The sequence below is a fragment of the Lolium rigidum genome, chromosome 3 (assembly GCF_022539505.1).
Source record: "Lolium rigidum isolate FL_2022 chromosome 3, APGP_CSIRO_Lrig_0.1, whole genome shotgun sequence".
Lineage (NCBI taxonomy): Eukaryota > Viridiplantae > Streptophyta > Magnoliopsida > Poales > Poaceae > Lolium > Lolium rigidum.
Window position 1 is genome coordinate 235,000,506 of NC_061510.1, and position 16,308 is coordinate 235,016,813.

General features: G+C 45.8%; 1 protein-coding gene across 1 annotated transcript; it reads right to left on the bottom strand.

The window, feature by feature from the left end:
- Positions 1-1,503: 1,503 nt before the first annotated feature.
- LOC124703149 (xylanase inhibitor protein 1-like) lies at positions 1,504-2,593 on the bottom strand. Its single transcript, XM_047235364.1, has one exon. It carries the CDS (start codon positions 2,538-2,540, stop codon positions 1,644-1,646), a length of 897 nt encoding a protein of 298 aa, XP_047091320.1. The 5' UTR covers positions 2,541-2,593; the 3' UTR covers positions 1,504-1,643.
- Between the last annotated feature and the right edge of the window lie 13,715 nt (positions 2,594-16,308).

Consider the following 16,308-nt stretch of genomic DNA (forward strand, 5'->3'; position numbering starts at 1 on the left):
ATCTAACTAGTCGTGCGGGCTGCCTTCCCCCACATCCCACCTCCCCCTAAAAGAAATATCAAGCCACGTCCTTATCCTCTCCGCCGTCGACTCCTTCTCCACCGATCGCATTGCTCTCCCTTGTCCCTGCCAGGCACGCTACAACCCAAGCCTCATATGCCTCCCTTGTGCAGCCCCGCCACCGGGAGCCATCGGAGGAGCCCCGCGGCAAGAGCGACTGTCACACATCCCAACTAGTAGGGCTTCCTCGATGGCGGCGGTGCCTCCCCATCGGCCATGCAGATTCAGTGTACCACCATCGATCCCAGCTAGTTCCTCAGTGATATGAGCACGGGGGCAGGGAGGGCGTGCGGTGCTGGCCTCCTCGGCACTGGTGCCGCCAACCCATCGATCGCGCGGGTCTTGTGTACCGGGCTGACGCGTGCTGCTGCGTCGGCGAGATCGAGCGCATCGAGCGCGGGGTGCGGGAACTACGGGCGCGGTGGTGGTAGTGTTCTCATGTGGTGGCCCTGCGCGTCTCCTTGCACCTCGAGCTTCACGGAAATTTTTTGCTACGAGCGAGTCCATGAGTTGCTGCTAGCACTTCAGGGTGCAACTACATTGGGCTCCCGACGTTGCTACTAGTAGACGTCAGCTTTGCTAACTTTGACGTCCGGCATTGCTACCGACGGATGGGTGGATTTGCTACCTTAGGCCTCTGGCGTTGCTCCTAGAGGAGGCCGGTTTTGCTACCTTAGGCGTTCAACGTTGCTACCAACGGAGGGTGGATTTTGCTACCTGCAGTTCCGAGTGTTGCTGCCTTGGGTGGACTGAGTTGCTGCAACCTTAGGCGGCGCAGCTGCCGGCTGGTGAGGTCTCCATTCTATGGATTTGTAACATAGGAACATTTTTTTGCTACAACTTTCGTGTTGTTTTGCTACAATTGCACAGTATGTTTGTTACGGGGTCTCTGGCGAGATCTTCGGCGGTGAGGTCTTCGTCGATGTTAGTTTTGGCTACAATAGAACAAATATTTGCCTACGAGATTTTCTGTGAGGTTCCAATGAGCTCTCCAGCAGGTCAGTATTTCTCTTTTTCTTTCATAAACAAACCATTTTTTGCTACAATAAAGAGAAACGCAGATTTTTGCTACAGTAAGTTTTGAAAAAAGACACGTCTCAGCACGGACCAGGGCTGGACAAACCGAGTACTGTCCTTACCAACTGGTCGGGTAAATCTAGTACTCCAACCGTAAAATTGTTGATTTGTGATGCTCAACGTCCACGGCATCGATTGAATTATCATGCCCAACCATCACATGTGCCACCTCTGGGCAAAAACATGCCATGCATTTATATAGAGTAAATACTATGATTACATGAGTATTAAATCTAGTCGGCGTCCATCAACACCTCAGCATGTCCCTGACCGCAACTTCACATAACCCGTCCACGATACTACTAAAATTCATTTCGAACAGTGACAACTAAAGTGACTGAACATGTAAATACTTATTCCAGGGCGTAGATAACTGTTATTACTTGTTTATTCTCGCACATGCCTCGGTTTATTCTCGCAATCTCATGCCAGCACACTTATAGTTTACACACAGTACGGTGACAGCGAAGTGTGTATGGACACATGTAGCTCAAGCTCAAGGAGGCTCAAGCCCATTTGCTGGCGAAGCTGCTGTAGCCGGTCCGCTTGTCGTCGTACCTTTCCCAGATCATGACGCCGCCGTAGTTGGCCGCGTTCTGCACCACCGAGAAAAGACCGCCCTGGAGATTCTTGGGGTGCACGTACCCAACCTTCTTCTCCCCCGCCGGCAGCCCGACGAAGATCTGCGCGGACGGGTACGCCGCCGTCCACTTGTTCCACTCCTGCTGCCAGTATGCGGCGCAGTGGGCGTCGTCGTAGAACCTGACGAAGATGCGTGTGAAGAGCCCCGTGGCGAGCGCGCGCTCCACGCTCCGGTCCGGGAACCCGCACCGCGGCGTCGCCGTCAGCTGCACGGGTGTCCTCGCGCGGTAGGCCTTGTTGAACTCGATGAGCCGCTTGGCCAGCTCGTCGTAGTTGTCCGGCGCGCCGTTCTGGATGAAGAAATCGATGCCGTCCACGAAGGCGTCGCCGAAGGGGCGGTGGACGCCCTTGGCGGTGCCGAGCATGTAGGCGTTCCAGAGGTAGTTGGCGAAGTCCGCCGCCGCCTGGGGGCTGGGCAGGGAGTACTGGTTGCCGAAGCCGCCGATGGAGAGGAAGACGAGGATGGCCTTGGACTGGCAGTACTTGATGTCGGCGCCGACGGTGGAGACGTCGTGGCCGGAGAGGTCGAGGTGGTAGTTGCCGTGGCCGAAGACGTCGAGGAAGGAGATGACGGCGATGGTGTACGTGCCGGTGTCGCAGGCCTCACGCAGGGACCCCTCGTCCTTGTTCCGGCCCCAGAAGACGGCCACCTGGCCGGTCTTCCCCGTCGCCGCGGCCGGGACGGCGAGGAAGGTGGCGGCAAAGAGGAGGGCCCCGAGGAGGAGCAGGACGGAGGCTGGCTTACGGCTTGCGATCGCCATCGGTGGTGGATGGATGAGCTCTCTTGCTCTGCTTGGTGGTGTGCAGAATCAGCTCTATCGAGGCCACTATATATAGGTAGAGACTAGTAAATATGCCCGTGCGTTGCAACGGTAGAAAAAAACAATGACATGAAAGATAAGTGGGATGCTTAATTAAATTCCGTCATCTAACCTCTTGACTGACTCCCTCCCGATTCAGTACTATCTGACCCACTCCCCACCACCGAGGGTTCTTCCCGCCACACGCCCCTAGATAATCAACGCCGCCGCCTCCCACGTGCCTCCTCCATCGTGTGCGGTGAAAGTTAAAGAAATTTCTAATTTTGTGGGTATTCTATTATTTTGGAAATACTTGAGAGGAAAAATGTGAAAGCAGAAACATGTACTATGTATTACATAAAGATGCGCATTCCTTTGTAGGGTTTTATTTTAGCTAATAGACTATCGTGCTTTTAGCTAATATATCTTCCATTTACATAATTGCTTCTCTTGAGGTTATACTGCAAAACGCCGCATGTCGCTAGTGATGCACTGATTATTTCAGTAAAAAAACCTGATAGAAAATAAATGTAAAGAAAATGAAACACATACTTTCCGATATCCTTCTTTGCTTGTTTGGTGAGTATCTGTGCCCCTACAGTTTGACGCTGTTTCTTTTCAACTGAGAAAGATTCGCCGCACACACAATAAGCTCACTTGTTATACACCAGAGTTATTTTTGCTCAAAACAGTACATAAAGGCATCCAGGATACGCTTGAAAAAAAGGCAGCCAAGAGCCCAGCACGGAGCAAGAACGGATTGACCGGTTAAAATCTCCAAATCAGTCTGAGCGGCACTCGAGTCTCTACCATGGCATCCATGCGCTTTCACGGAAGCGCTTGTCAACGGAGTCCACCAGCGCCGCTCGACGGCTCGAGTACGTCCATGGTCTCCATGGCGCTCGACCGCCACCACGGCATCCATCCATGGCGTGTTGTCAACGGAGTCCACCAGCGCCGCTCGACGGCTCGAGTACGTCCATGACTCCATGGCGCTACACGGCGGCGCCCGGCCGCGTCCTTATACTCGTGCTCACCTAGCACAAAAGCAGAGCAATAAGAATACACACCTTCGGTCTAGCGCAGCAGCACAATAACTAATTCGATATTCATTGCCACCATAGATCGATTGCCAGAACAAGCACGCATCTCTATCTTCTATTATTCATGTCCCGTTCACATTAGCTAGCTCTCTCATCCATCTTGATTTCAATTTGTTGGCCCACTGAGTGACTGGGTATGCTCTCGATTTCAAGTTTTTGGCCTACGCTAGCTAGTCAAAGGAGGGCTCGGCGCTGTTGGCATCCTCGATTGGTAGCAGCCGCCATGCGCGCAGGAACAACAACTTGGAGCGCTACCGGGCGTAAGACCCGCCAGATCAGATTGGGACGCTGACCAAGCTCGCAATTCGATGATCATGATCTATCTGTCAAACCTGCCACCAACGACTTCGTCTGGATCGCTCTGGTGCAAGGCACATCCAATAGTACGCAATCGCGCCCGACGCCGTAGCCGGTAGCCTCCGCCCCGCCGGTCGACGTCGTGGCATCCCTCCCTATCGGTGGGCGGCGTGATCTGCATCCCCTCCACCGCTTCTTACACTGTCGAACGGCGCGGGATCCAACCGCCTCCGCCCCTTCTTCCCCTGCAGCGACGCAGCACGCCCCTCTCTTCCCCTGCAGCGACGCAGCACGCCATTCTCCTGCCGGTGCCAGGCCTCGCTTTCAAGGTCGATGTCTATCTTCTAGATCTTGTTCGCGATCTTGTACTGGATTCCGATCTGCCAATCTGCCAAGGGTGTGTCCTCTGGGGAGAATCTCTTCGTTCCCCGGCCGATCTACCTCTGTTCTTGACGGGTCGGCAGCGCGCAAGAACGGATCGATGCGAGGGTCGGGACGGCGGCACAGCGATGGGGATCGTGGCGGGGGTCCGTCCTATTTTTATTACTCCGTCAGGAATCAATGTCCAAATCACGTACGATTCAGCTACTCAGATTACCAAATCCCAACTCATGTATGATTCAGCATCGGAGGAGTGGGGAATCGGGAGGACTCACAGGTGGGCGTTTTTTCTTGGATCGAACCGTTTTTTAACTTATAGGTGGCAATGGGTGGTAATTTTGTACAGCTTTAAGGGTAATTTCTGGCGGACCAACAAGAAACCTTATTTTCTTTATTATTAGGTAGAGATGAAGTAGGAGATGTGAAATCGAAGCAGCTAGCTAGCTAGCTGTAATTGACGACTACTGGCACAGAGTAAATAAGTTCAACTCTGAGCTAGCTAGAGTCTGAAAGTTGGATTGCGTCCTGGGCGCCGCGCGCAGGAGCTGACTCTACTAGATAGATGGATGAATGGATAACATGGAGGACAGCTCACATTTTAAGAGGTAGGAAATGTTTGATGCGAAAAGGACATAAAGGAACCACGTTTTCGTACAAATATGCCAAGGATCTGGATACAGGAGCTTTGAAAACGGACTTAAACAGGACAAACAAGGGACGTACGAAAAAAACGAAGTACTTGGTGGGTCGTAAAATTCAGTTGAAAAATCATGTGTTCCAGATGAAAGGTCCAACATAGCATCTCCATCGGTCATCCCCAAATAGGCGCGGGTGGCAGCGTCGGCACAACGTTTTTGGGGGCGCGCACAGTACCTCACTTGATATAGGGAGGAGTTCACACACCGACGATCCCAATAGCCCGGCCGGTAATAGAAATTGGCCCAAAATGAATTAAAACTCTTAAATAGGGGTAGAAATTCGAATCTAGTTTTTTAATAGAAATTCAAAATCTAGTTGGGTCAACACATCCGGCCACCAACTCACCATCGTATTCCGGCCATCAAAAAACAACTTGGGCTTCATGGCCAGCTAGATCAAATGAACATTACGGGCACCTCCATCACATCCGGCTCGTCGATCACTACAACACTTTCATCACCGGTGGTGTTGCCGTCTCCATGGCCGCCGTTGCCGCGGACGTTTGGGCGACCATCACCTCCTTGCCGATGCACTCGCTGTAAATCTCATGACAAGCCCTCGTCAATGGATCCATGCCTGACATGTCCGCCATCAAGATCTTGGCCTCTTGCGACATCTTGGCAATGTAATGCCCGATGCTTCATTCATGGCCTTCATCATGTTGGCTTGGGCTTCCATCTTGGCGGCTTTCACCTTCTCCCTTTCAATTCCTAACTTCTCATCTTGCTTGTCCAACATGGACCTCCACATGGCGGCACCCCTTTCATCCCTCTCTTTGTTGTCGGAGGAGAAAGATGAAATTGTCTTCTGAATGGTGGCATCAAAAAGCCGGCCAAAGAGGACACCCGATTCCTCTAGGCATTGGCTTTCATGTTACCGATTGGGTTACCAGTTGTGGCCATCGTGGAGGGCAGTGGTCCATCTTCCGCATCGCCGTCTCCTTAGAGAGTGATTCGGACCTTGTCCCATTTCTTCAGACCTTCGAGCCTTTGGAAGAAATGCATTAAGCCCTTGTCCTCCTTGCACGCCTTGAGCACGTCTTACATCTAGCAAAGAGGCGGGCAATGCATCAAGATGGGAAAACTGAATTGACTAGTGAGGGGGAGGGAACTAGAGTGGCGGCGTGAGAATGAAGCGGCGATCAGGAGGGGGAAATGGGGATTAGTTGTAGGGTTCGGATTATGTGGCTGCCAGGTGTGACCAAGGGCTAAATCCAACGTGGCACGGAGCACCGGCGGGCTCGTTTCTGAACACTCGCCAGTTCCTTTCTTTCCAAATTGCCTGCGACATCAGGTTGAGTGTGTTGTTTGTAGTCACCTGATTTAGCTTGGCCCAAATGTAGGAGTTTTCTGTTAACATGTACTAGTATAGTGCAAACACATTTATGAAAAAACTAAGGATGGTACGCATTGATATGTCCACATCGTCGTGGTTGGTCAAAGGTTCTGCATAACCATAACTTTAAATCATCGAAATCTTGTCTCTGACTGTTCAAACTGTTGATCTACTAGCAAATTCAACCTATTGATTGTTGACTAAAGTTTAGATATGTGCTCGGCTGGTCCCACCATATGACTAAACTGACAAATATATGGCCATAGTTATCATTTCCGGACATCAACCAAATATATCAGTGAATTTCATGCATTAGTCAACGTAGCTAACTGATGTAAATGGCTACGCATTATATTTCAACACTCTCTTTCATGTCGAGACTGTGGACATACATGAAGACCTTATATGTGGGATCGAAGAAATACCGCAACTATTTTTTATGTAATAGTGCGTTGGTAATGTCTTAAATTGAAACCTATTAACTTTGATTATTGAATTGATGAATGAGCAAACGCAACCTAAACTTCACATGAACATAGACTGGAGGGATGTGGGTGTGGCAGCCGTTGGCCTAATGGGATGTGCTCAGACAAGCCCCTTCCGCAGTCATCGGATTTCACTAAACAGTAAAATCTGGACCTGCAATGCATTGTAGTCCCCCACCCACCCACCAGGCCACCACAACCACCCGTTTCTGCAATTTGCTGTGCACGTATGCAACATCATCAAAAAATGTTCACATGGTGTGTCAAACCACTCAAAAAGCATCACAACATTATGAAAACACTGATGCTACAAATAAAATAGTAAACAAAAAATCCCCGACAAAAAGATCACCACACATCTGCGGCATGGAGGACAAACACTTGCAGCCAAAACATTCGCGACATGAAATCAATATTCGTTGCAGACACCCAGATTCGTAGAATCATTTTGCTCGTGTGTTCGCAACAAAATACACACGAGTTTGCGGTATATGAAGGAGTTTTTCAAATTTAGGTTCTTATTATTTGAAATATAAAAATTCGTTGTTGGATAGCCACGCATGATCCTTTCACGAGTAGAGAAGAGCCTATTGTTGGCGTGCCGAAATAAACGTTAGTGACGTATATCTGGTATATCTGGAGGACATCGCACTGGTAAATATTAACGGTGGCATGCCAGCGGCCACCACCAGTAGCTTAAATAGTAGTGGCGTGGCGGTCTACCACGCCACTGAAATTTTTTACCAGTGGCGCGCCCCTAGCATGCCACTAGTACTATACACAATACTGGTGTGTCATATTAACATGTCACTTCTATGATTTTTAGGGGAAAAAATCACGCCGTGGCAGCAGCGAATTTCACATCTGTGGCGGCGTATTCGCCGCCAAGGCAGCATTTTTACAGATGTAATACTGATTGGTCAATCTCATCTAAAGCTATACATTAAAAAAAACTAATTACAGGAACGAATAACTTACTTAGTGTTTTATTGAAATAGATACATCAAGTAAAAGCATTAAACATTAGTAAAAAAAATATAAAATAACATAGAAGAACCACAAGCTAAAAGCATTAAAAATAAGTAAAAGAGAAGCTATCATCTAACACATAAAAACCACATGAACACAATCACGATGAATTAGAGGAGGATTGTGAAATCCTTCACCCTACTACACCTGCATTGAGTTGCATTATTGTTAACTTCATGGTTGCTCCTACTAGATCCAATCTGAGCTACATTATTATTGCCAACTTCATGGTTGCTCATTTTTTGCTTTCCTTACAAAGTCCAAGTATATTCTTCTGCTTGCTCTCTAGTCTTAAACCATTTATTCTTGTTGTTGTTGTAGCCGATCACTTGATCGTCATACTTTGCCCATGAGTTATAGACTCCTGTAATCTTCCCTCTTTGCATGCCATACCACTTCATCTTATGGAACATAAGCAACACACATATATATATATATATATATAATTCATAAAGAAAAACATTACAAGTCCACACATGGTTAAAAAAGAAAAAAGCATCACAAGTTTATCCTATCGAATGTGCCAAACGAGAAGAAGATGTCGCGGTGGGGACACAACTGAGTGAAGAACATTGAAATGTGTCTATATACATACGAATAAAAAAAGTTAGAAAAATTTATAATTTGAAGTGGAGGATATGTATCATTTTCCTTAATATGATTTTTCTTTACATTCAGAGAATTTCTTGAAATACTGACGGTAATTTTCAGCAGAGTGGGGTGGGATTTTGAGAAATTTTAGGAAAAGATCTTTCTGAAATTCAAAGTGAACTTCAAAAAATCCATCATTTAAAGATCGAATTATACAGTATTAAAGCAGCTAGCTAATATTGTTGACTACTCACATCACAACTAAAATTCAGCTCTCAGCTGGATTTTTGGTTGCATTCTCTGTGCCGCGCATGAGCCTTGGCTCAACTCGAATGCTCGATGGATGGATAAACATGGAGCACAGCTCACATTAATACGTAAGATTATATATTTGATCGAAAAGGACATACATGATATAAGCAGGGAAGGAAGGACAAAGGAAACACGTACTAATATGCCAAGGATATTTAGGACGCATCTTTTAAACAGGCCAAAGCCACCGCCCTATGTGGCATCTCGAAAACGATTGACGGAATTACGCGCATCTATCTTTTGCCCGCACTAAGACTGTTTTCTTGTGTGATTTTTTCTCGTAAAATTCCAGTAGTGCTTGTCCATCTATATGGGTCAACCATATTGGGAGTGCAGCTGAGAGCGTGTCGGCGTTTCCAATAGCGCTTGTCAATGCCTCAATGGCCATTGCCGCACGTTCTATTGGGAGCGCCGCTTGAGATGCCTTAAGTGGTAAACCAATATAGTACAAAAAAGATCAAAAGGTAGTCAAATCTTTAGAAATTTGACCAACTTATATATAGGAAAAAGTAGCACATTTATGACGCTGAATTAGTATCAATGAATTTGTCTTAAAAAGTATTTTTGTAATATACCAATTTAATGTCGTAAATATTGGTATTCTTTTCTATAACATTAGTGAGGTTTTCAAAAGTTTGACATAAATTTTTTTAAAAAAGCTAAATCTACGCTTGTCCGTGTACGGTGAGAGTAATCTCCAAACATACAACACACCATTTCATTTAATGGATCTTGCTGTTGTGACTAATTTCCGTTGATAGTGTAATTTGGAGAATTAGTTCCCGCTCCATTCTTTATACCCATATAGCCTAAAAACATTTGTCGGGGAAAGAAGGAAACTAGATAAGTTAACTGAATCTCAAAAGGGTGTTGTGCACTAATTCGTTTATATGAATGTTGTTGTTGAGAATTCTTAGGAATGAAATGTTCATAGTAATGAATAACAACATGTTGAAACCTTAGTTGATGGAAATTATTCCAATGATTAGGAAGATTTAATGCATCAAGTATCAAGTCTACAAATACAAAAATCCAATGTATGTATAGAACCACTAGGCCCATATCAGCATTAGGCTTGGGCCATTTCTGCATCCGCCCATGCGCATAGGAAAGGTTGAAAAGGCTACGGATGTGTTTGCTTGAGTGATACATTTCGAAAAAGCTGCCGTGAGCTGCGAGCTGTGAAAAAACCTGGTGTGAGCGAAGAACTGTGTGTAGTTAGAAGTTGTTTGGTTGAAGTAACTGTGCAGCTGTGGATTGTCTGTCTATCATGCCCGTAAGTTGTCGTGAGCAACTACCATGATCCTAAGTTGTTGTGAGCATCTGTACATGCAATTTGATCCCAAACCACAAGGTTTGTCTTAATACTTGAGTTACTTTGGATATGCTACATGCTAAATCAGTATCCTTCTCATGTGTAACTAATCAATTGTCTGGAAATTAATGGCAAACCTTATGCTATGGTTTATTTGCAGTGGGCTCTCTGATTAATCATTTGAAGTTGGACTGGATACACTTTGTGTGTGCATGCTTTGGTCTGAAATTGCCTCAATGTCAGGTAAAGCCATATAAGCAGAAACAGCAATTGCTGCTTCGTGATCTGCTTCCAGTTGCCGGTGTTGCTATATGCTTATGTTTGGTGTTGTCCGCACTCTTTCTGTCCAAGCGGAAAATAACAGTGGATGAAATGGAAACTGCTGGCCTCTGTGTGTGTCAGATTTCAAGTATCTCAGAGTTTCGTACGGTGAAATAGTTGCAGTTTTGCACCTGCCAAACTGATAGGTGCTGGAATATACGGTTCCGTATATAAAGGAAACCTGTATCTTCCATCGGTCAGGAATATTTGGTGCCAATATTTTTTTGTACTGGCTGTATTGTTCGAACATTCATGCCATTATTTCTAGATGAATTTTACCTTGATAAGGTAAAGACAAGAGGGTAAAGGATCTAGAAATCAAAGACAATGTCTTGAAATCGCTGACTGCTGCAACACACCATTAGATCTTAGAGCATCCCTACTCGTTGGCGCTCCCCATGCCCAAATCCGGCGAAATTTTCGTCCGGATTGGACGAAAATTTGGCATGGGGAGCGCCGAAATTCCAGGCGTCCTCCCGACAGGAAACCCCCAACCTCGACCATTTGACATATTTGAAACAAATTCGACATAAAATTTAACAAGTTCGGCGAGCAAGAGTCCGAAAATTGCTGAAACAAATTCGGCGATAATCAGTACAATGTTTAACAAGTGCTGAAACAAATGAAGCACACAATTTCACAATTTTTGAAACAAATTATGACAGACTAGTTGGCGTCAGCGTTGGCGTTGCCTCGGAGCGTCCATATGTGCTCCACCAGATCATCTTGTTTTTTTTTTTTTTTTTTTTTTTTCGAAAAAAACCAGATCATCTTGTTGATGCATTGTAGAGTCTCGAATCTCCTGGCGGCGGCGAGAGAGATACGAGGGGTGGGAGAGATTTTGAGTGGGGTTCGTGTGTCCAGTCGCCGACAGAGCGGGCCCTTCCCCGCTTTTCACTCGTCCGGAGTCCCCGAGCGCGCCTCGGGGGACCGGGGTTGGCGTGGGCTCGCCGGATGGATTTAGGGCCAAATCCGGACGAAAACGAGGAACCGGGGGCGCGACTGGGCCGAATTACGCCGTCCGGATGGAAAAAAACGTCACTCGGGGGCCTCGTCGGGGAGACGAGTGGGGATGCTCTTAGCAAGTAGGCGGGTTAGCGTGTCTGATATGGATGAATATCTTAAGCTAAGTACAGGTGGTGTGATTTTGAGAAAAATATTAGAAGGATATATGTACATAATTAAAAAGATACAATAACCAAGCAACTTGCAAATTGTTGTTTCTGTAGTCCGGGCGGATTATCTATTTGTAGAGGTGACAAAACACTTTATTTACACCTGACCTTAGTTTCTGTTTGAACATGTTGCCCTTTTGTGCAGGCTTTCCTATTGAACGATTTGTCCACAACAGAAGGCTCATTTCCACTGCATTAAGTATAACATTGTTGAAGGTCTATACATTATGATTTTATTGTATAGTGTACTGGATTTCCTTTTTACAAAGCAATAATGGTTTATGCATGCTTCACTCAACGTATTCTCAAAAAAACACACACGCTTACCATGTTCCTACTTTTGTAAACGATCTGGAGTCCAGCAGAGTATACAAGAAATAGGATGAAAAAATGAAAAGATTCCAAAGATATACCCATTCACGAGTATCTGATAGGAAAGCTAAGTAAGCTCTCATGTTTTCCTTAAAATCATTCACTGCAGTTTACCAAGATGGTTGTCATGCCTAGTTGTTTTATCCAAATTTGAAGGGAATGAAGAGTGACTACCACACATATGTCAACTGATTAGGCCAAATCCAAATATTCCTAACAATATAGTACGGAGTAGTATTTTACCTAATGGATGGACGTGGTGACCCGGACTTTTGGCTCTCGGGTGCAGGCGCACCCTATATACTCTAAAAAATGTAGTAATTTTAAATAAAGTCAAAAAAAATCGAATCCTTTTGGGAATCAAAGATAATCAAGTATTGCACTGGTATAAATTTGTTTGGCCAAAAAATGTTTCACATTGACTTCAGGCAAAAAATAACAAATCTATGACGAATATAGCGTGAATAGTACTTTAATATAGGACCTTCAAGTCTATTTTTTTCACCCATGAAACAAGAGAAGTTATTCTATGGTGAATCTTTCGTATATGAGTACAATACATGATCATCTTTGATTCCCAAAAACATTTGATTTTTTTTGACCTTTTTCTGAATTATTATATATTTTTTCCATATAGGGTGCGCTTGCTCCCAGGTTCACCCATGCAATTTCGATGGACGTGGCGCCTACATGATCTAGTCTGTTTTTCAAGCGGCTGCCGACGTGGAGCACCGGTGGTAGCATGATTCGTGGAACTGTGCGACTGCTTGACTGAGAATTGAAAAGGTTTCACATGAGAAGGATAAATGCCTCTGGTGCCAGACCGACGTGTTGGAATTGGAGCAAACTATCATATGGTGGCTCTTGGCACGATTGCAGTACAGGTTTACCCGCACCAAGCAGGAGGGCCGCCCTCTTCCAGTGACCGCTGTGTACCGAAGACTCTGTGAACTGATTTACTAATGCATGATTCGTCAGTTCCACCTCGAACTTGCTTCTGAGTTCCAGCGTTTCATCACGTGATCTCATCAAATTAATCTGCCCTCATTTGGCAGCAACCTCAAACAACCAGTTCACTGTTATCATCAGGATGGCCGCCGACAAGTGGTCTCAATCGCCGTCCTGCCTGGAGGGTTTAGCTTCTTGGAGACATGAAGAGGACCGCTGGGTAAGAGGCCACAACTATGGGATCATTTCCTGATGCGAACAAAACAGACAATGAACCACTCTTGCTAAAAACAGATACACAACTTTGCCAAAAGCAACAATTTTCACAGTAATACATGCACACATCATTGCTATTACTGAGCTGCGAAATGGTTGCAAGCAATTATCAGTATTAATCTAAGTGCCTCTCCACAATCATCCATAACCATCCTACCTTGCCATCCATTGATAGGAACATGCTTCCAACAGAACCGAACAGCATCATGGAGGAAGCGGTGATGGTGAGGAGCGGAGTCATGGTCTGGATTTTCTTGGTATCCTGCAGATCTCACACGTCAGAGACACAAGGTCACAGATGGCCTCTGATCGCTCCCAGGAAGCCTTGCGTCAACTTGTACTGAATTGTCGTACAGCAACACTGGGATGCAGCAGAGATTTCGAGGATTCTATACAGCAATGGCGCAAGACAGCAATGCTTCTCATGAGAGCCACTTACAGAAATATCCATCAAGCGTTTTATTCAAGAAAGTATATCAAGCACATTACCATGGAATCAGATGGACCAATTTACTACATGACAGCATAGCAATAACCTGCAGTTTCTTGCATGCAATACAAACAACAGGCTGAGCCATTCCATCAAGGCAATGCAACTACAATTGCACACATTGATCGTGTGCAGCAGCATAACAAAATAACCGACAGCGAACCAAAGATGAAATGATCAAGCATTTCTTGATGCATGGTTAGGTTGGATAGCACTATTCCAATATAAATCAGGTAAAGATCTACAATGCAAGGTAGGAATGTTCTAAGGGACATCGCAATCGATTATCATGATAAGAACTTCACTGCCACTGTTTACTCAAAACCTGAAACTAATTTTTTCTGAATCGTCATTTCAGATTGGAATAGGATGATTCACTGACAAAGATCGATGTAACAAATGAATACATGTTGTTTAACAGTTTGATATAGTCCCAGCTTGTTCTGCAGCTGTGATAGCTATCTTGCGGTTTTCAAAAACAACTTATACTATACAAAGTATCCTACTTCAGTTCAGATGGAAACAAAACAATGTCAACACCTGATATTCCAAAAAAATATCTATCTACAAAATGAAATAAATCCAATTTGTAACTATCATAACTGTATATCCTTAACAGCATATCTAATCATTAAAAAATGTCTTACATATACATCACTTTATCATTGAGAGGGGAAGGAAAAGTTTCCAAGGCATATTGTAAAATGAATGGAATTCAAGCATCACAAAGCAAATGGAGATCCACATATGTGCAAGGACTATAGTTCTCCAAATGCCAAAAAAAAAAAGAGGCCAAGATTATAACAAGATGCAACACAAATAAAATATTCACAAATAGAGATATAAGTAGAAATTAGACTCTAGATATGAAGGACAATAATGGTACAGCAAAGCGATCATATTATCCAAATTAAGTACATAATATCACTTACTAAGTAAAGTGCAATAGCCAATAGCCAGCTCCATAAACTCAGGTACATACCTTAATGCATTCAAGCACCATGAGCAACTGTTACAAGTTCATGTAGATTTCAGCAGAAAGATAAGACAATTGTGAGATTGCGGTACCCAAGTGGGACTTTTTAAGGCCCATCTGCCAATGACTCCGTGAACAAGGGAACATATGGAATAAAAGGAGTCTTCACGTCAGTGCTAAAAGATTCACTTTTGCAATCCTGTCCAAGTTGACGTAGAAAATGTCGCTTCCTGCAATCCATCTCGTATGACATCAATGTGTTTTCGTGCCCATAAACTATGAAAATCATGTTGCACTCTGGGTGGAATGCGATAACATTGTAGTCCAGCGCTACATTGTTTGTTCCAAACAGTTGCCAGTGGCTGACAGTGTGCTTCAAGGACCATTTCGAAGCATAGTCTTCAAGAACCCAGACTGATAGGTTGTAACGACCAGATTCAGAACCACTGCTATTTGCAAAATGCAATTGTCCCTGTGACACGAAAACATCATTGACAGGGGAATCATCACAGTTTGGTGGCGAAGGAGGAGTACCAATGGTCCACAAAAGATTCCCTTGGACATCAAAGGTAACTACCATATCATCAAATGCAGCCAAATGCATGATGGAATTAAAAAATACGCCTTTTGAATGCGTGGGGATCGCAAAATGATTGTGCTCAACCATTTGGTGCCTCCAAACTCCAGTATTGGACGAGTAGGTCGCCACTGCTTCGATACGTCCAACAACGCTACCGAGAAACTCAGACTCATCTATACACCATGCCTGCTGATCTATGAACTCGAACACATGGAAGTGGGAGGAGACGGCGGGTTCAAACCCAAGGCGAGCAACCTCCACCTTGCTGGACCAGTCCGTGGCAGGCACGACAACCCATTTCTCGGTGGCGGGATTACACACCACATAATCCATTAGCTGGGGGTTAGTGAAATGCCATCGGCGGCAGAGCAGGAGGCCATTGCAGCAGTCCAGTATGTCAAGGCTGTTGTATCCAGGCAGGAAGGATAGTGAAGGGTCGACCAGAGGTTCACCTTCCCCGGAGACGTTGGTGAAGTAGCGAGCTATCTTGGGGAAGCGGTCTCTGTTGTACCCTTCATAGAAGAAGCCGGCGAGGGATTGGGGCAGCTTCTTGCGGTGGTCGCGGTGGGAGAAGAGGTCGCGCCAGCGCGTGGCGACGCACTTGCAGCAGCAGGTTGACTTGTAGGGCACGCGCGAGAGGATGTCGGTGAGGATGTCGTCGGTCAGCTTGTCCACCGGGCTACCCTCCACGCACTTTCCCTTCTTCTTGGAGCCCGGCGCCATCACCGTCCGTGGAGGCGTGGAGACGAGGAGCGGCCAATCTGCGCACACCAGAGGACGGAGAGGTTAGAGATCCATCCCGGCAGTGAGGGGAGCGTGAGGGAAGAGGGGATCTACCAGATGCGGAGTGCGCGAACTCCGGAGCGGGGAGCGGCGGCGAGAGTGGCGGCGAGAGCGTCGGGCTTGGGTTTGGGCGTGCGCACCAGCAAGATGCGCCGAGACACAAGTGAAGACGACGGGGAAGTGCAGATTGGGCCGTGTAGACCCTAATGGGCCGCGTGAGTCTAACGTGCAGTTTTCAGAAGAAAAAATAAGGTTCTGATA